The 17,444-nt window shown below is 38.3% G+C and overlaps 1 protein-coding gene across 1 annotated transcript in view; it reads left to right on the top strand.

Moving 5' to 3' along the window:
- The first annotated feature begins 1,257 nt into the window (after positions 1-1,257).
- LOC140166590 (jouberin-like) overlaps positions 1,258-17,444 on the top strand; it is a 54,229-nt gene continuing 38,042 nt past the window's right edge. Inside the window, exons 1-8 of the mRNA XM_072190085.1 lie at positions 1,258-1,410; positions 9,585-9,644; positions 11,268-11,355; positions 11,776-11,839; positions 12,591-12,850; positions 14,161-14,366; positions 15,544-15,763; positions 17,085-17,180. Coding sequence (XP_072046186.1) covers positions 1,398-1,410; positions 9,585-9,644; positions 11,268-11,355; positions 11,776-11,839; positions 12,591-12,850; positions 14,161-14,366; positions 15,544-15,763; positions 17,085-17,180 — 1,007 coding nt within the window. The 5' untranslated portion in view covers positions 1,258-1,397. The remainder of the gene's footprint in view (positions 1,411-9,584; positions 9,645-11,267; positions 11,356-11,775; positions 11,840-12,590; positions 12,851-14,160; positions 14,367-15,543; positions 15,764-17,084; positions 17,181-17,444) is intronic.

A 17,444-nucleotide genomic window follows, 5' to 3' on the forward strand; every position in this document is an offset into this window, starting at 1 on the left:
TATGGGTTTCTAACCAAAATTAACCCCATATTTGGTTATTTTAAACTAAAAAGTGCCAATTTTTTTGCGCTTGGCGCAAATTAATTGCAGTTTTGTTATATATTTCACCAGTTTAGATTCAATATGGCAAATTTTTCACTGGACTTCAAGAAATTTTCTCCAACCCCAATGTCAAAAAGAAATCTTTACTATTGTTAATGATGTATATTTTTGGTTTCTTTTTTATGACATGAAGGGGGGATCAAAAAAAAATTTAGACAATAAAAAGGGGGATCAAAAAAAATCCACCCCTTTTTAGGGGGGTCAAAAAATTTTTGACGTCCGAGGTTCCAACTTTTCCAACCACCCCCACCAAAGTATTTATGAACACTCCATAAGGAACACTTGAGGTTTTGACATGTCAAAAATGTGCTTGGATAGGTAGTTTTCAACAGATTCACCACATTCATGACAAGTTGCTATATAACATTGATTGCGTTATCGGCTGACCTAATGGGGAAAAGCGTTTTAGGGGGAAATGTTAGCTTTCGTTTGATATAAATTCTGATTGGATGAAGGGAACACTTAAGGTTTTGACAACTTAACCAATCACATAATCTTATTTTCCATGATCTCACACAGCTCTTATGGTGCTATGCACAATTCACTGCTTGCAGTTGGAAGCTCTTGGACGAACTTGTGTGTGCTCAGGTGTACCGAGGTGGAAACCCGCGGGTGGAAACTACCGGGGTATGCATTACATGGTTTTTGTATACAAACCTTCCCATGTTATTACAAAATCAGATACACCATAACACACGAAGTGTATTCATTTATTTATTTATTTTACATTATTTATTTATTTATTTATTTATTTATTTATTTATTTATTTATTTATTTATTTATTTATTTATTTATTTATTTATTTATTTATTTATTTATTTATTTATTTACTTATTTGTTTGTTTATTTATTTATTTATTTATTTATTTATTTATTTATTTATTTATTTATTTATTTATTTATATTTATTTATTTATTTATTTATTTATTTTTATTTATTTATCTATTTTTTATTCATTTATTTTTATTTTTTACAACTGAAGATAATTAATTTTAATTTTAGATTGGGGAAAAATAAGCACAATGAAAAGCATCCCCTGGAGCAGCCCTGTGGTTATAAGCGCCCTCTAATTTACTTACAGCATACCGTATCTTTTACACCAACAAAGCTGATTGGCTTAATTTATTAACAAAAGGAGTTATCAGCCAATCAAGATATGCGTTAGTCGTGACTTTGAGGTCATTTTGTGGAGGAATGTCAGTTGTAAAATGGTTTTTGATGTAAACAAAAAACAACCGGTTATGTTGTGGTGGTGTCCAAATTTGTTTAATTAACTGTGTTTGAAACATCAGTATGGAATCGAAAGGTAAGCCTAAGTGAAACAATATTTTGCAGGTCCAAGGACGTGAACAGAGTGCCGTAATGCTAGTTTTTAAAATTTAGCTTAACTTAAGCTTACCAAAATGCCATGATCAGCATGCATGTCAGTGCCGTAGTCGTACTACACTGCAAAATTCCTGGCGGCAGAGTGACTACATCGCACTGGATCTCTGCAGTCACCACTGCCGTCACGCCATAATAACTTACCTTATGGTGGCCGACGGAGTCACTACAGGAGAGTGACTACATCGGAAACAAGGCAGTAGCGTACTGTGCAGCAGTGTCATCACACAGTGACTACAACTGCTAGCCTCCGACCGATGTGTTACCTGCTCGATGCCGCATCGGCGACTCATGATGTACACCACCGACTAGATTCCGACAGTGGTCCACATCTTGTAGTCACATCAAAGTGACTTCCGTATCCAGTGCCCCATACGTCGCCTGCTCGGTGCCCAGTCGGCGAACTTCAAGGTGACTACGCTGCCGAAAGGTCGTTGACCGAACCCTGTTATGAGTTCGAACACTCTGGGGACGCGCGCGTATATCTACCAAATACGCGCTGATGATGACAAATACGCGTATCATGCTTGTTTACTGCTTGTATGTACGCTCATGAATGGAATGAGTTGGTTTTATAATTAATTGATTGATGCATGCTGTACAGTCTGTGGTTCTACTGCCGTCTTTGTTTTTTTTTTTATCATGCTTTTGCATATTTATTTATTGTTCTCTTTTATAATATTTTAATTCTTTTCGTGCTCCTGTTTAATAATCTCATCAACTGTGTGTGTTTTATTTGCAGTTCTTGTTCTTGGTTTATTTGTTTGTTTTATTTCAAACGTTTATATTTTGTTTATTTGTTTCCTTGTTTTCCAACAAAACTTATATAGGCCTATCATTGCTTTGTTTACTTCAGTGGTTAGATGACATGATTTGCTACCAAATTAGGCCTATTTTTCATATTTTGCATGATAACGATAGGCCTATTGAAACTTTTTTTATTTAAAACGAATTGTGTTTTTAAATGTTTTAAAAGAGATATTAATTTTCAGTCAAGTTCGCTAAATATGCCTATTATAGGCCTAGCATTTTCAATTTATACATTTTGATTTGCCAAAACTTTACTTATTTTGAAGCAAGAATTTTTCTGTTATATTTAAAATTGATTTATAGGCCTAGCATGCATTTTGTTTTACTTCTTGTCACTTTCTTAAAAGGTCTACTGCAAATTTATACTTTTACTGCCGTAAGTTTATGCAAAACTTTGGCTTGTGCTATTTTCTTTTTCCGTTTTTCAAAATGGTGTTTTTATAGGCCTATTAGTTTGATTTGTTTTTCATGTTGATTTTTTTACGTTATCAAATTATGCCTATAAATCGGTGTCACATCAATATAGGCCTATTGCAGTGTTTGTTTGAAATTGTGTCTTATTTTTTATCACGCAAATATTAATGCTTGTAATGAATTATTATTGTTATAATTATTTATTTATTTTACACATTTAATATTTTAATTCATCAATAAGCCTACATGCTTCTTATAATATTCCTACTTTTAACTTCTTTATTTGCAATTTTTGTCAAGTTGTTTTCTTTCGAAGTGTTTCTTTGTTTCTTCCATTCTTTGTTTATTAGTTTCTTCCTGTTTATTTATTTCTTAATTTTTTAATTATTTAGTTATTCAAATAACCACCAATTAACAAAAATGTATTTTATTCATCATTATTTTATTTATTCATTTCAATCTTTATTATATACAATTACATCAAAACAGATCGAAAAGTAGACATACAAATCCAGACAAGAGTATGGCATCAGAAAGAATTCAGTTGCCATATCTCTGCAGGAGTAAAATGGATGAAAGACAGTAAACAAAATATATTAAAAACAATAAACATTTCAAGATATGTACTTGCATATGAAGCCAGTATTGCACGTTTACTGAGGTTGGCTTGAAATTTCTTGCACAGTATTTTGTGGGGTTTATTACCCAATGAAACAGAGGTGAAAATGTTTTGAATATTGCACTTATTGTCGCCAGTAATGAGGCCTCTGCTGCCAATTTCAATACAAAATAACTTGGCGTCATAACTCTGTCCCTGGAGATCCATGATCAAACTTGAGTATTTGTTTACCTTGCGGTCGTGAGAATTTCTGATGTTTTGTTCGAACGGAATAGTTAGCTCGAAAACAATGATCTTTTTTGAGTCGCGGTTGACGAGGACCAGGTCTGGTCTCTGTTGAGTTGCCAAAATATCAGGAGGGATAGTGGTCCCCGCAACTTTGGTTGTACCAGCTAGGTCACAATAGAAGGTCCATGATGGGGCAGCAATTTCCTGAAGAGTGTCATGGATGATACGAAGGACAAAGAGTCATGGCGCCAAGTATACCTGCCTTGTTCGAGCATAATCTGGCAGTGGTTTAAAACATGGTGAAGAGTTTCTTTTTTAAAACATAAATTACAGTTTGTGGACAATTTTTTGCCCCAACGGCTGAGGTTATTTTTGTTGGGAGGGTGTCCAGAAAAGAGTTGACCATGAATTTCATGACACCTTTAGGCATATTAAAAATGAAAGACTTCCAAATATGATCTGCCTTTTCAAGGATGGAACGCGCAACATGTCGCCCTGGACAACAAGATCTTTAAGTTGGTTGATCCAGGTTTCATTGATCTCATCTTTGATAGACTTGATTAAGACATCTTTTTTTCTTTTTGTAAGATGACATGCCAGTACTTTCATTACATACCTCAAACTTACTTTCAGCATAGCAAGTGACAGAAAACTTCCTGGACCATTCAGATTCTCTAGCAAGCTTGGAATCTAATGCATTAATAACCTTTTCATCACCTTTGAGCCTTGATGACATATAGGCAGCAGAATGAGCTTCAAGGTACACTTGACAGATAGATTTAATATCAGTTAAATGGGGGAATATGGAGAATACCTGGTGTTGCTGATCTGGGCAACCCAATCCATTTTTTCAAGTATCTATGAACTATGGCGCCGAGAGCAAGAAGGTTTGTTTTAGTAATGTCATGAACAGTGAGCAAAAACCGCATGCAGGTAGAAGGTAGTTTTATACACCTGAAGCTTATACTCTCCTCTGACAAGAAGGTTGTCCATTCTATCAAGCCGGGTAACAAGGTGGTCCCTGACATTATCAAACACTTCTTCTTGCTTTCCTGAAAAACAAAGATGGAATGAACATCGTTACCAGACAAGTTATATACAATAGATGTTGGTTTGCCACTTACGATAGACAATGATTTGCATTTGACTGGTTTCAATTTAAGGTTCATTGATTGAGTCCATGATGAAATTTCATTGAGAATTCTTTGGTGAGTTTTCTTATTGGTAGTTATCAAATTGAAGTCATCTGCAAACGGGGTGGTAATATACTTTGTACCATTAATTGTATAACCAAAACCTTCATATTCTTGAAGTTTTTCCAAAATGGGATTGAACACCGCCAAGAAAATTATTGGAGACAGAGGGTCACCTTGAAAAACTCCTTTGTGAAAACTAAAATTTGTCGACTCCCAATCCTGAGTAACAACTCTACCTTGGAGTCTGGCATACAGATTTTCAATGTAGGTTTTGACTTCTGGTGGAAAATGAAACCTAGAAAGAGAGTGACTAATCAAATCATGATGGACCGAACCAAAAGCATCTTCAAGGTCAAAGAATGTTATGTGACATGTTCGGTTATTTCTTTTGGCATGACAAATAATTTCACCTAGGACTTGGTTGTGTTCAATCACCCCGCTTATACCATGGATAAATGCTTTCTGAACAGAAGAGTCAATAAAATTATTTTCAGTCAGATAGTCTGTGGTACGCGTAGCTAATATTTGATGAAATGTTTTGCCAAAAACACTGGAAAGTGCGATAATCCGAAAGTTTTCAGGTTGCTCAGGACTACCCTTCTTATAAATCAGAGTGATGGATGATGAGCACCATGACGCTGGTGGAATTTGCGAAGTATTTAACAATTTGGTATAAAGAGTTGCTAAACAGTGGTGGATAGGGTGCATCAGATGCCCCTCATGTCAATGGATTCATCTGTCCCTAGTCTTAAAATGTTCCTATTGTCACAAAACTAACATGTGCCAAGTTTGAATTAATTCGGAGGTCGTCCTGAGGGGCCACCGAGAGCCTAAAGTTACAATGTGTGTTCCTATGTAGTAAAGTTCGTTGACCCCTGTACAATTCCAATTAGAAGCCGATCGAACAATTTAAAGTAGCTGCCATATCAAAACCGTTTGGATTTAGAAGCTCAAATCTTGGGAGCTAAGCGTACTGATAATCATCTTTGAATCTGTGATGAAAATCCATCTCCAAAGAAATGACTGTGTGTTTTATTGTCAAAAGCGCCCCCACAGTCCATATTCTTGGGAAAATCTATAATTTCTGTCTTAACCAAGTGCTATATAATACTTTATTTCACACTGAAAGTTGTTAATATGTATTATATATTGATCTTAAGTTCAGAAAATCTGTTTTGTAAAAGTGTAATGACAACCAGGACATCAACATTTGTAAAATTTGAGGTAAAAATTACCACAAAATGCCTATTTCACTGAAATTTTGTATCGAGGGCGCTTGTGCCAATTCCACACATGCGCTTTTTGTTGGTGATTAATTTTTATCACTGATTCGAAGATGATTATCAGTACTATAAGTGCAAAAGATTTGAGCTTCTAAGTCCTAACGGTTTTGATATGGCAGCTACTTTAAATTGTTCGATCAGCTTCTAATTGGAATTGTACAGGGGTCAACGAACTTTACTACATAGGAACACACATTGTAACTTTAGGCTCTCGGTGGCCCCCCAGGACGACCTCCGAATTAATTCAAACTTGGCACATGTTAGTTTTGTGACAATAGGAACATTTTAAGACTAGGGACAGATGAATCCATTGACATGAGGGGCATCTGATGCACCCTAGTGGTGGACACACGGCAGCTTCGTCAGTATCCCATAAGTTATAGCATCAGGACCCGGAGCTGAGGAACTGCTCTTTTTCTGTATCACCTGCTTCACTTCACGTTGACGGATTGCGTAAGTGTTAAACGTGGCATTAGCTTGGCCGATGTAAGGAAACCAAGAAAGTTTTGCGAGATCAAGGTCATCGCGAACAGAATATTTGCCGGGATAAAACAGGTCGGCACGATCCTTTGGAAATTCTGGACGAGTTACTGTGTTATCAAGGGTACCATTGCAGGCTTGCTTTGAGAATGACCAGTAGTTTTCTTTAAATTGTTTCTCCTGATAAGCAACACTGTTTTTCTGAATCTCTTTATCACGGTCCTTTTTGAGGCTGTTGTGAGTTCTGAGAGCTTGCGTGAAGTTCTTACGATCATCGATTGAACCAGTCTGTTTCATGCGCTATTTACGATAGTGTTTCTTAAGGTTCTTGGCAGCCTCAACACGCTTTTGATTTGTGTTGAATAAATTTCTTGCTTGATTTCGTGGCATTAAATTCTGGCTTGGACAGTAAAAAGTCTTGAACTGATGTGGACAGCCTGTCGCCCGCTTCAGCTGGCGTTAAAATATCACTGCCCAACGCTGAATGAATTGGGTTAAGAATGTCACGTAGTTCATTGTTATATGTTTGCCAAGCATCTGGGGTAGCTGATGGTATGGTAAAATGCAGTCTGGCATCAACAGGTGTTAGCAGAGTACCATAGTACATGCATACTGCAAAGGCAATGTGTAATAGCACACGGTGCCAAATTCGCAGCCTTCCATGTTAAGCTTATCAAAGTCAAATGGGGTAGCAGTTGTAATTTGTAAATCATAAAGTCAGTTACAACGGTACTCACAACGAAGGTGACATATAACATTAAAAACACGTTGACAGTGAAATTGGAGCCGATGGTGACGTCTAGATGGTGGTCCGGTGCTAAATTTGCAGAGGCGGTAAAGCCATGGACGCTGCCATCTTGGGTGACGGGCTCTAGTTTATTAGTTTATTGAATTATACTTTGTTTACTGATCATGTTCATTTCTTTTACTAACAGATTTATTTTATTCATCTAATATTTCCCTTATTTTTAAAGTCCAGTTTGCAATTCCCCCTCCCTAATCCCCTAAAAAAAGCAAGAAATAAAGAATATTATTTGAATAAATCAAGAGAATATAAAAAATAATATGGCAATAAAAGCAAAACCGGCAACCCAAAACGCCGGTACTGAGCACCCAGGCCCAGTCGCGTAGTCACACCGGTGTGACTCTCCTGCGAAGTCACCGCGCCGCGAAGTCACTCTCGAACCTAGGAGGCTGGCTACCCGGCTATTTCGGACCGGCGATATGGAAAACCGAGGTGTAGTTTCCGATGGAGTGACATTGTGGTGACATCGGCGTCACACAGATGAGAATCTTGCAGTGTAGTATTTACGCTGATTCGTCGAGGAGGACGATTTCGACCTTGAAAATGCACTAACAAAAGTTTCAATATTCTTGAACAAATGCATAATGTCACTCAATTCAATTGACCAAGTCTGGGGTGGTGGAAGCAGCAGCTCATGAAGCAGTGAGTGGCTCACTGCACAAACTTTTTTTTAAAACTGAGTCTGAGTGTTCAGTATGATATCAAAAAATCAATAAATTTGGTATCAAATACAGAATTAAAACCAGAGAACCAGGACTCGACCGCCATCTTGATACAGGCATGGAGCAAAAATTGGGGGTATTCGGTTTCCTCGGAATGCGCCGAGGCATTCGTTGTCATGCAAGCGACATGGATGATGGACGATTTGAGAGACGCACTTGATGCGACCTGCAAGCGAGTACCAAGACGCTTCAGATGAGACGCAGAATTGTTTTCGTTCGTCTCCAAGACCGTCGGCAAGGACCCGAATACCCCAATTTTCTCCCCCCCATAGCTGACGGGCGCGATTATGCGTGGCGGTATAGGGTGTCCCGGTTCTCCTTCTCTAATTCTGTGGTATCAAAAGAAAGCTAACATTAATATATCAAAACTTTTATTCTGCAAAGTTGAAACAATAAACTGCCTTGAGCAAATTATAGGGGCAAGTGCTTTGAACTCAACATCTAAATCATTGAATTAAAGATTTGATAGTAAATTTGGTATCAAATGATAGCTAAAACACCAATTATTAATTATGGCAAGGTGTCAATATTGGAATATCTTGAACATGGTGGAGGCAGCGGAGCACAGTGCACAAGCTTTAAGGCAAGTTTTCATTTTGGGAGCCTCGTAGTCTGTGTGCAAATGTGTTCATATTTTCCTTAAAAATTAGAGCTTTATCAATTTGGTATCAAAAGAAAGCTGATATTATTATCTACACTTTTATTTTGTAAATTAAGTTAAAATAGTAACCTGCTTTAGGCTATGATAGGCCAATGTTCTCCAAGTCAGACAATAAGAAAATTTTATTCTATTTCAGGTACTTTTTGAAGGGTTGTATAATTTTATGAAAGAGATAACCCACATACATTAATATATTACACTAGATTTCGCGGTTCTCGGGTTGGGTGGTTCTTGTGACTATCTCTGATTACCCAACACCCGCTACCCATAGGCCTACTTGCCCGACCTTTTTACTACTATGATATACGCCTCTCAATGATCAAGACCCAATTTGACACAATAATCTTGCTTAGTAGTTTTGTAGCTGTGATGCTTACTTGGCTGTAATCTGGAAACCCATCGTTCGCCTCTTTGCATCCCGGAAATAGTCATGTTCTGCTACTAATTGGCCTCTGAACGTGTGCCGTTTTGAAATATGTGTTGAGCCGATGAGATGCACCTGCACGATTAACCACACTGTAATGCTTTCCGATGCTCGCACTGGCGCCTACGAGATAGCGATCGCGCGCCGACGCGATAAGCGCACCATGAAAGCACGCGTTAGTGAGCTACACGACACGCCGATAAGCGCGCGGACAGAGGTGCGGACGGACGGACACGCCATGATTAGTATTATGATGGTGCCAACATCGGCCCTAGCAATTACTTTCATGATACTGAGTGATCAATGCATTACATCGGCGGATGAAGGAAAAATCGGCCGATGCCGATCACCACCGATAAGATAATAATCGGCCCGATTCTGAAGCTACTGATCTGATCGGTCAGACACTAAAATGTTTCTTTAAATTTATTGGATATTTATATAAATTGTTGCAGGTAAAGTGAAGAAGAAAAAGAAGATAGCAAAAGGAAGTGAAGAAGAAGTGAGACCTTTGTGTAAGTGGATGAAATGATAAAAATGTCTATAGAAAAATTATTTAATTTGTGTACATTGTGGAACATACTCTTTGCGTGGCTGTGCGTAGTAAGCTGTTGCACGCAGATAACCTCGCTAATGTGGATGCGTAGAGTAGCGTTGTACGCTGGTGTATTTAGCTTGATTAGTTGCGGAGTAATAAGCGTACAGTTGAATGTTCCACGATGTACACAAATTAAATATTTTTCTATAGCGTTGTTAACTGACAAATAACAATTAATGCACCACATTGCATAGCTAGCATCCGGGGGTCTGGATCTGGATCATTTATACTCCAATTAAGCAGTGAGTTCTGCATCACACTAGAGTTGACATGACCAAGACCGCTAGACAGATTGGTTGGGAGCATAAAGTTTAAAGTCTGGATTGTCCTTTGAAGTCAGGTGATTGATGAGTTTTGTCTTGAATGTCGTCAGAGTAGGTGCGTCCAAGGCGTCGTGTGGGAGGTTGTTCCATTGCTTCGTAGTCGAGGGGAAAAAGCTTAAATCATAAATGCGGGATCTTGTAGACAAACGTTGAAAAGAAAGAGCATGAGTCCGTTTAAGTGTGCGTTGGGGCTTAACAAGGTGTTTTGTCCAGTCTATGTCGACAAGGTCGTGGGTGATTTTGAACATCATTGAAAGACGAGTAATTGTGCGACGTGTGTTGAGGTCCGTCCATTCCAAGTTGTTTAACATGCTGGTAACACTGGACTCCCTCGAATAATCATTCATGCACAGTGCTGGTAACACTGGACTCCCTCGAATAATCATTCATGCACATCCTGGCCTGGGTACTCAAGTTTGGTTTTGGTAGGGACGTGCCGCTGAGAATTTGAAAGTGGACCCATAAATATACCAATTTTTCAAGAAATTTGGACCCATTTATATACCAAAAGTCAAAATTTTCGCCAAATTTAACCCAAATTGTCTTAATTTTTACAAATTTTCCCAAAATTTTGGGAAAATTTTAGCTAGATTAAGGAAAAATTGGGCTATTTTCAAAAAAATTGAGAAAATTTTGAAAAAGGACCCATTCATATACCAAAATAGGCTTTGAAAAAGGGGTCATTGCAATACCAGAAGGCTGAAAATGCTACCCATATTTATGCACGTCCCGTATGGTCATTTGTACTGAGTACCCCTCGGAGCTAGCATAATCATTACACTAATAATCACCCTATCTCGTAAGAAGGATGTACACACATATTTTCATTTAGATGTTTAACAACATTTTACTGTTTCCGGTATATCAAATCTTATTTTAGTTCTCAGGTCACCTTCAAAAATCTGGAAAAGGAATCAATATAAATTTGCAACCAAGTGTTGGTGACATTCCATGTATAATTGTGCCAAGTTTGAAGAAGCTACCATAATTTACAAAAGCAAAGTTATAAAAGTGGAGATAAAACTTTTTGAATGACCCTCGTAGCTCTACCATTTATTGGTATCGAGCACTGTATAGCTGTCTCTGATAACATGTTCATCTACTTAGTGATACAGGAAAATATGCCACAATTTCTCATTGATGATGCAGTAAGAATTTAAGAATTGGATCTCTTTTTGGATCTCTTTACTGTACATATTTTGTTAACTTTGTTTCAGCACCCCATGAAGAGCATGATGCTATGCATGAGAAAACCAAAGCCAAGTTTGATGAGTTGCTGATGACATTACAACAAGGGGCAGCAGAGTGAGTATGGGCTAATAAATAAGGCCTAAAAAATTGTTTAATTGGCGTTACCCGACAGACCCTAAAAAAAGGCCCGACCCTAGACTTTTTTAAATTTTTTTTTTGCAAAAAACAAAGAAAAAAGAGAAGAAAAAACAGTTCCAAAGCCTTTATCATTCGTGATTTACAGCTTAAAATGTGTGTAAAATTTTTTTTCTAAATTTCACTATTGAAGTTGTATGCACAACGTTGTCGTACACATGTACGTAAATCTTAGGCTGATCATTACTTTGGTACCAAACTCCCTAGCAACTGTCAATCAAACTGCTGTGAAGTGAATTTTATACAGGGATTGAAAACAGTGTCACGGCTCTGATAGGAATGCCAGTCTAATAATTTCTACCTTCTTTCATATTTATAATATTTCATATTTAATAACAGGGATACTGGTAAAGGTGGAAAGAAGAAAAAGAAGAAGAAAAGAGCACAGACAGCTGAATCAGTGGTAAGTCTTTGTGGAAAGCACGGTTTGTGGGAAGCATGGTGGCCTATTGGTTAGGGCGCGAACTTCATAATCAAAAGGTTGCAGGTTGAAGCCCCACCATGGCCAGTGTGTTACGTCTTTGAGCAAGACAGATTAATTCCCAATTGCTTCACTCCACACAGGTGTAAAATGGTAGCTGCTGGGAATAATCACAATATATGTCAGCTGAGAGTACCTGCGCATCAGTTGCGGACTTGGTGAAGCAGAAATGATTCTGACATATCCTTGTGGCAGCGGAATAATTGTTGAAGTGTGTTGATACTTAGGAGAAGCGCATATTAAATTACCACATTCATTTTATTTTTTGAGTTAAGGGGGCAATCAAGAGTTTGTTTGTACAAAACACGTTTGTATATTTGAGCTAACTAGCGCTCGGACACTTAAGTCGGCAATTTCCAGGGGCATGCTTATTAAAATTATGAAATTAAAGTTAAAGATGGGAATTTCATGTTTAAAAACAAGTACTGTGTATCAGAAATAAAAATCATCATAATATGAGCCCGAGGTTCAGGTGGTACTTTTTATAGACGCTTGATGGAATTTAGTTGTCACTAGTGTACAGGTGCTTTTAGATATTTGCTTGAAAAAATTCTTGAGGGGAGCGTATGAAATTAGGAGACCAGTGCTAATTTGGTGGTATACGGTAGTCTATTCATGTGTAGACTTTTATGAGTGAATTATCAACATTTATTCTTTATTTTTCATCTTTTAGTTGCAAACATTAAAAGAAGGTGCCGATTTACGAAAAGACACAGATGACGCAGCCATCCTCAACAACACATACGATGGTAGCGACAGCCCACGTTTTGATAAGAACACCACCAACGAACGACGACGGAAGCTTCCTCCCAAAAAGGGTGTAGAAAACCAGGGCTATCTGCAGGATGAGGCTGGGGTTGTTGATATACCACCTGAGGATGAGGAACGTCCGAAGAAAGGGAAGAAGAAGAAGATAAAGAAGATGGATGGAGAGTAAGTATCATAAACAAGTAATTTAAAACATCAGAAAATCCTTCTCCATGCATCTTCAGTAGTGCTGACTTAGTGATCTTGTAAAAACTTGATACTTCTATGTTTGGCTTATAATAGAGGCCGTCAGCGTGACGTCATATGCCGCCATCTTGTGGGTACACGCTGCGATGGTCGTTCGATCTCCATGCGTGAACAGCAAAATCACCGTGTTGATGCGTGATAACAGCTGCGTGGCACGCATGAACAAGCAGATCATTAATACCCACAAGATGGCGAAAGGCTGACGGCCTCTATTGGCGAAAATGACTCTTTTTTGCTTCTGAGCTTGCCAATAAAGTCCCAACTTACGTTTGTGTAGATTCACATAAGCACGCGCCAGTCATGTATTACACAATGCTCAACTATAGTGTAGGTTATACGAGTGGATATTCATACGTAGTGGTAGATAAAATGATATAAAATCATCAGTGAAGGTTATCCCGATCGTAGACAAGATATCATCACAGCATCACCATCTGCTGAAGACGCTAGTCGAACTAGTGAAAACGCTCCAGGTGAGCGAAAAATAGTGTAGTGTTGAAGTTTAACTCTTTAATCATATAGTATAGGTGCTTTGCCTAACTGTATACATGCCATTCTATATCAATACACAGTGTTATGAGTCATTTGTTTTGCCAATTTTAAGCCAGACAAAGTATAGTAGAGAACCATGGGAGTGTGGAAATTCACATACCCTGTCCCTGTGTAGTGTGGGGTTTGCCTCTTTCTAGATGTTCTCTTTCTAAACTCTGATCAGCTTGTTATAGGTGGGCCTCATAAAATCGTGGACAAAACACATCTGGGCGCAGCACCTACATGTATAGGAACTGCATATTGCATGACTGACGCAATCTTTTTGCAAATTTACTCAAATAATTCTCGCCTGTTTTACGAGCTGATCAAAGTATAGATGCTATCTGTACAGAAAGCTATGTACATCAAGAAAGAGACCACACATTCCTTCACACTGGAGCGCTCTCAACCAACACTCTCAAGGCCTCCCCTCTGTAATATTTGGAGCTTATAATATGTATACTGTAAAAGTATAAATTTTCGCGAGGTTTTTATTTTCGCGAATTCCGCGAGTGGACATAAAATCGCGAAAATAAAAACTTGCGAAAATAACCTTTTGCATTAGGTTTCTATTGTATCAATATCAAAAACCGCGATATTTAATTCTCGAGCAATTGACAAAATCTTCAAAATCGCGAAAATATCTTCTCGCGAAAATATTGACTTTTACAGGAATATGTATTCTTAACTATTCACAGTACAACAATGACAATATCAGAATTAGATGATACTGTCATGAAACCAAAGAAGAAGAAAAAGAAGAGAAAACCCACACAAGAAGAGATGGAGATGGAGGAGATGCAGGAGGACCTAAAGGAAGAGGTGGAGGAGGAGAGGATGGATGAAGAAATGGAAACACAAAGTGCAATAAAACCTAAGGGAAAGAAGAAGAAAAAGAGAAAAGGTGAGATGCAAGAGTATTTGTGTAGCTTTCATGGAAGATATATGGAGTCTGGACTGCGGTAGTCTGCTACACTAGTCTACTAGTCTGCAGTAGTCTGTAATGGTATAGTAATCTGCTATTGGATTGGCACCACAGACTATTACAGACTATCCATCAACAGTCAAAGTCCCCATGCTTTGTATGCTGTGAGTTCTCGCATATTAATGAGGGCCGATTGTTCGTTCGTGTGTGTCTAACAATCATACCAGCATTACACGCCTTCTTGTATACGGGATAGATCATTGCATAAAAATATGTGGTATGCAAAGCAGTTTCGTCTGTCACACTTCATGGAACGATCGGACATCAATCGGGTGATGCTGTTTGTGTTTAGTCTGTAGTAGTCACACTTGGACATCCAAAAAAGGTGCACAGGTCTCCTGGTTTTTTTCAGCACAGGCACAAATCCAAACAGTAGTACGGTATGCGTCTTTAAGTATGAGCGTTTGAAAGGTTTACACATGGAAATTTTAGTATGCTCTATTGCCACAACACTTTGGTGTTACAAACATTTGTGACAGTCCCTATTGATGTGCCCAAGTTTAATTGACAGCACTATTAAGTATGAAAGTGTGAACAAATATTTTGTTACTTAATTAGAATAGATGGCTATCTAGATATTTGAACCAAGCTAAAACTTTATCAAGTCTGGAGGTAAGCCGGGTAACTTTGAGTCACTTTGTGACCATCTAAATAAATGTTGACATTTATACAGCGCCTTTCACATGTATCAAAGCACTTTACATTTATTCCGCTGTCATTAGAATATGTCAGCTGCCATACAATGCCAGGGCATGCTCATACCTTTGAGCGGTGCTCAATGAACAATATTGTTGAGCGGTGCTCAATGGACAATATTGTTAACAGCTCCCCATTTCACCCCTGGGTAGAGAGAGGCAAGTGAGGTAAAGCACCTTGCTCAAGTGCACAACACGATGGCACCACCGGAGCTCGAACTCGCAACCCTCCGGTAGAGCCTGTAGCGCTGTGTCACCATGCCCCTTAAATACAATGAAGAAGATTTCATCTGCAATGAAGAAAATTTTATAAACTGGGGATTGAAAATAAAATGGGTATGAATCAAAAACTCAATCTTTTTTTTTTTTTTTTTTTCTCCAAATCGATTTTGATGCAACAGAAACCAAAGATGCAACAGATGGTGGTGAGGCAGAGATAGAAGGTGAGGAAGAGGAAGAAGACAAGGAACCACCCCCTCCTCCAGAGGATGATGGACGGTTACTAGGGATAACAATTCACCGTACTGACCGTCTTAAGAGTGATCTGTTTATTGCTCATCCTCTTGTCAGGGTTCATCTTATTGATGCGGAAACAGGGACGTATGTGAAGAAATCTGTGAGGTGAGCAACTATGGTACAAAATTAATATACCGTAACCACCCGGATATTTAAAAAAAGTGCGCGCAGTGATTTATAGTGCGCTACGCACTGGCACAACGCCTAGACGTTGATCCACAAGCCTCAGCACACTTTACAGGTTGTCGCTGACCACTACGGCCCCACATCATTCCATAAACCATTACAAATCAGGGACTATGCTGCTACAAGAGCGCACACCCTAGATATTCCACAAATAACCATAGCAACCAGGATCAGCTTCCCGAGTTTACAACGAGACAATTAGCAGTAAGTTTCTTGTCCAGGGGAATTTCAAGCTAACTCAATTTTCCACGAGAGCATACTAGGCACCGCTAGGGTTTGAACCCGCAACCTCTCGCACCATAGTCGAACGCCTTAACGTCTCGCACCATAGTCGAACACCTTAGCATAGTATAAGTCCACCTTCGGCTATAAGCCCACCCCCTATTTTTCAAAACATTCTGGGAACAAGGGTACACTCAGATATAAGCCCAGTACTAAATTTTGGCCAAGTTCTTAAATCAAATCAATGCTTTGCTCTCATATTTAAGAACAAATATAAAAAATATCAGTTGATTATTAGCATTCCACACTTATAATTTTAAGAAATTGACATAGAAGATAGAAATTACTGGTACATTGGGCATATATAAATGGGGGTAATTTTTCTTATTTTTATATTTAAGCACTAGCCCCTCCCCAGTTATAAGCCCACCCCCATTTTGGAAATGAAATCTGCCATCTGGGGTGGTGGGCTTATACCCGAGTGGTAGTAGTTTTATAAACAAGGCATTTGAAAAGGTATTGAATTGTGGGAAAGATACTGATTTTGATTAAAGAATGAGAAGATCTGAAACTCAAAGAATAAACCAACAAGCCCAGATATAGATCAGCAACACACTTTCTTCCAGCATAAAGGGCCACATTTGCAAGAACCATGTTCATGATGTTTAGCTTGGTCCTATAGCTTATTCTGTGCCCCAATAGCTAGGTAAGGGCAGACGGATAGCACTATAGAACCAAAGTAAGCATAGATGGTACCTAACAGGACGGACTGGAAAACATGGCAGTCAAGGAACTCCTTCTTGGCAAATGGTGGAACTTGGTGAGCAATTTTGCTTTTGCAAATAAATCATGTAAAAACAATGGTGGGAAATTAAAAAAAAAAAGTTTATTTCCCCAGTAAATGAACAGGAGGAGGCTTAATTGTATGAACAATTATTTCAACCATCCATGACCATCTTGACTACTACATCCCTCCAGCCCTATTTAACAGTATTTCATATTTGCATTGGTTTTACAGTGACAGAGCAGTTACTTCTTACTATGAAATCAAGAATGATAAAGTGGACTACATTATGCCAGTACTAACACAACCATTTGATTTCAAGAAGAGAAAGTAAGTCTAGTGTACATGTTGTGTGCATTTTGTCATAGTGACAATGCAGTTGTGAGTTATTCCAGTTGAAATCCATACACCTCCTGTGGAAGACATGACCTACATGTAAATCTTCCTCACAGGGAGTGTGAATTTCAAATAGGGTTACCTGAATGTGTGACTCCATTTGAAATCTACACTCCCTGTGTGGGAGATTAAGGTCATGTCTTCCATAGGGGGTATATGAATTTCAACTGGACTAGCTCATTTTGTAATTTTTCCATT

Source organism: Amphiura filiformis, chromosome 12 (assembly GCF_039555335.1).
Source record: "Amphiura filiformis chromosome 12, Afil_fr2py, whole genome shotgun sequence".
In the NCBI taxonomy this organism is placed as follows: domain Eukaryota; kingdom Metazoa; phylum Echinodermata; class Ophiuroidea; order Amphilepidida; family Amphiuridae; genus Amphiura; species Amphiura filiformis.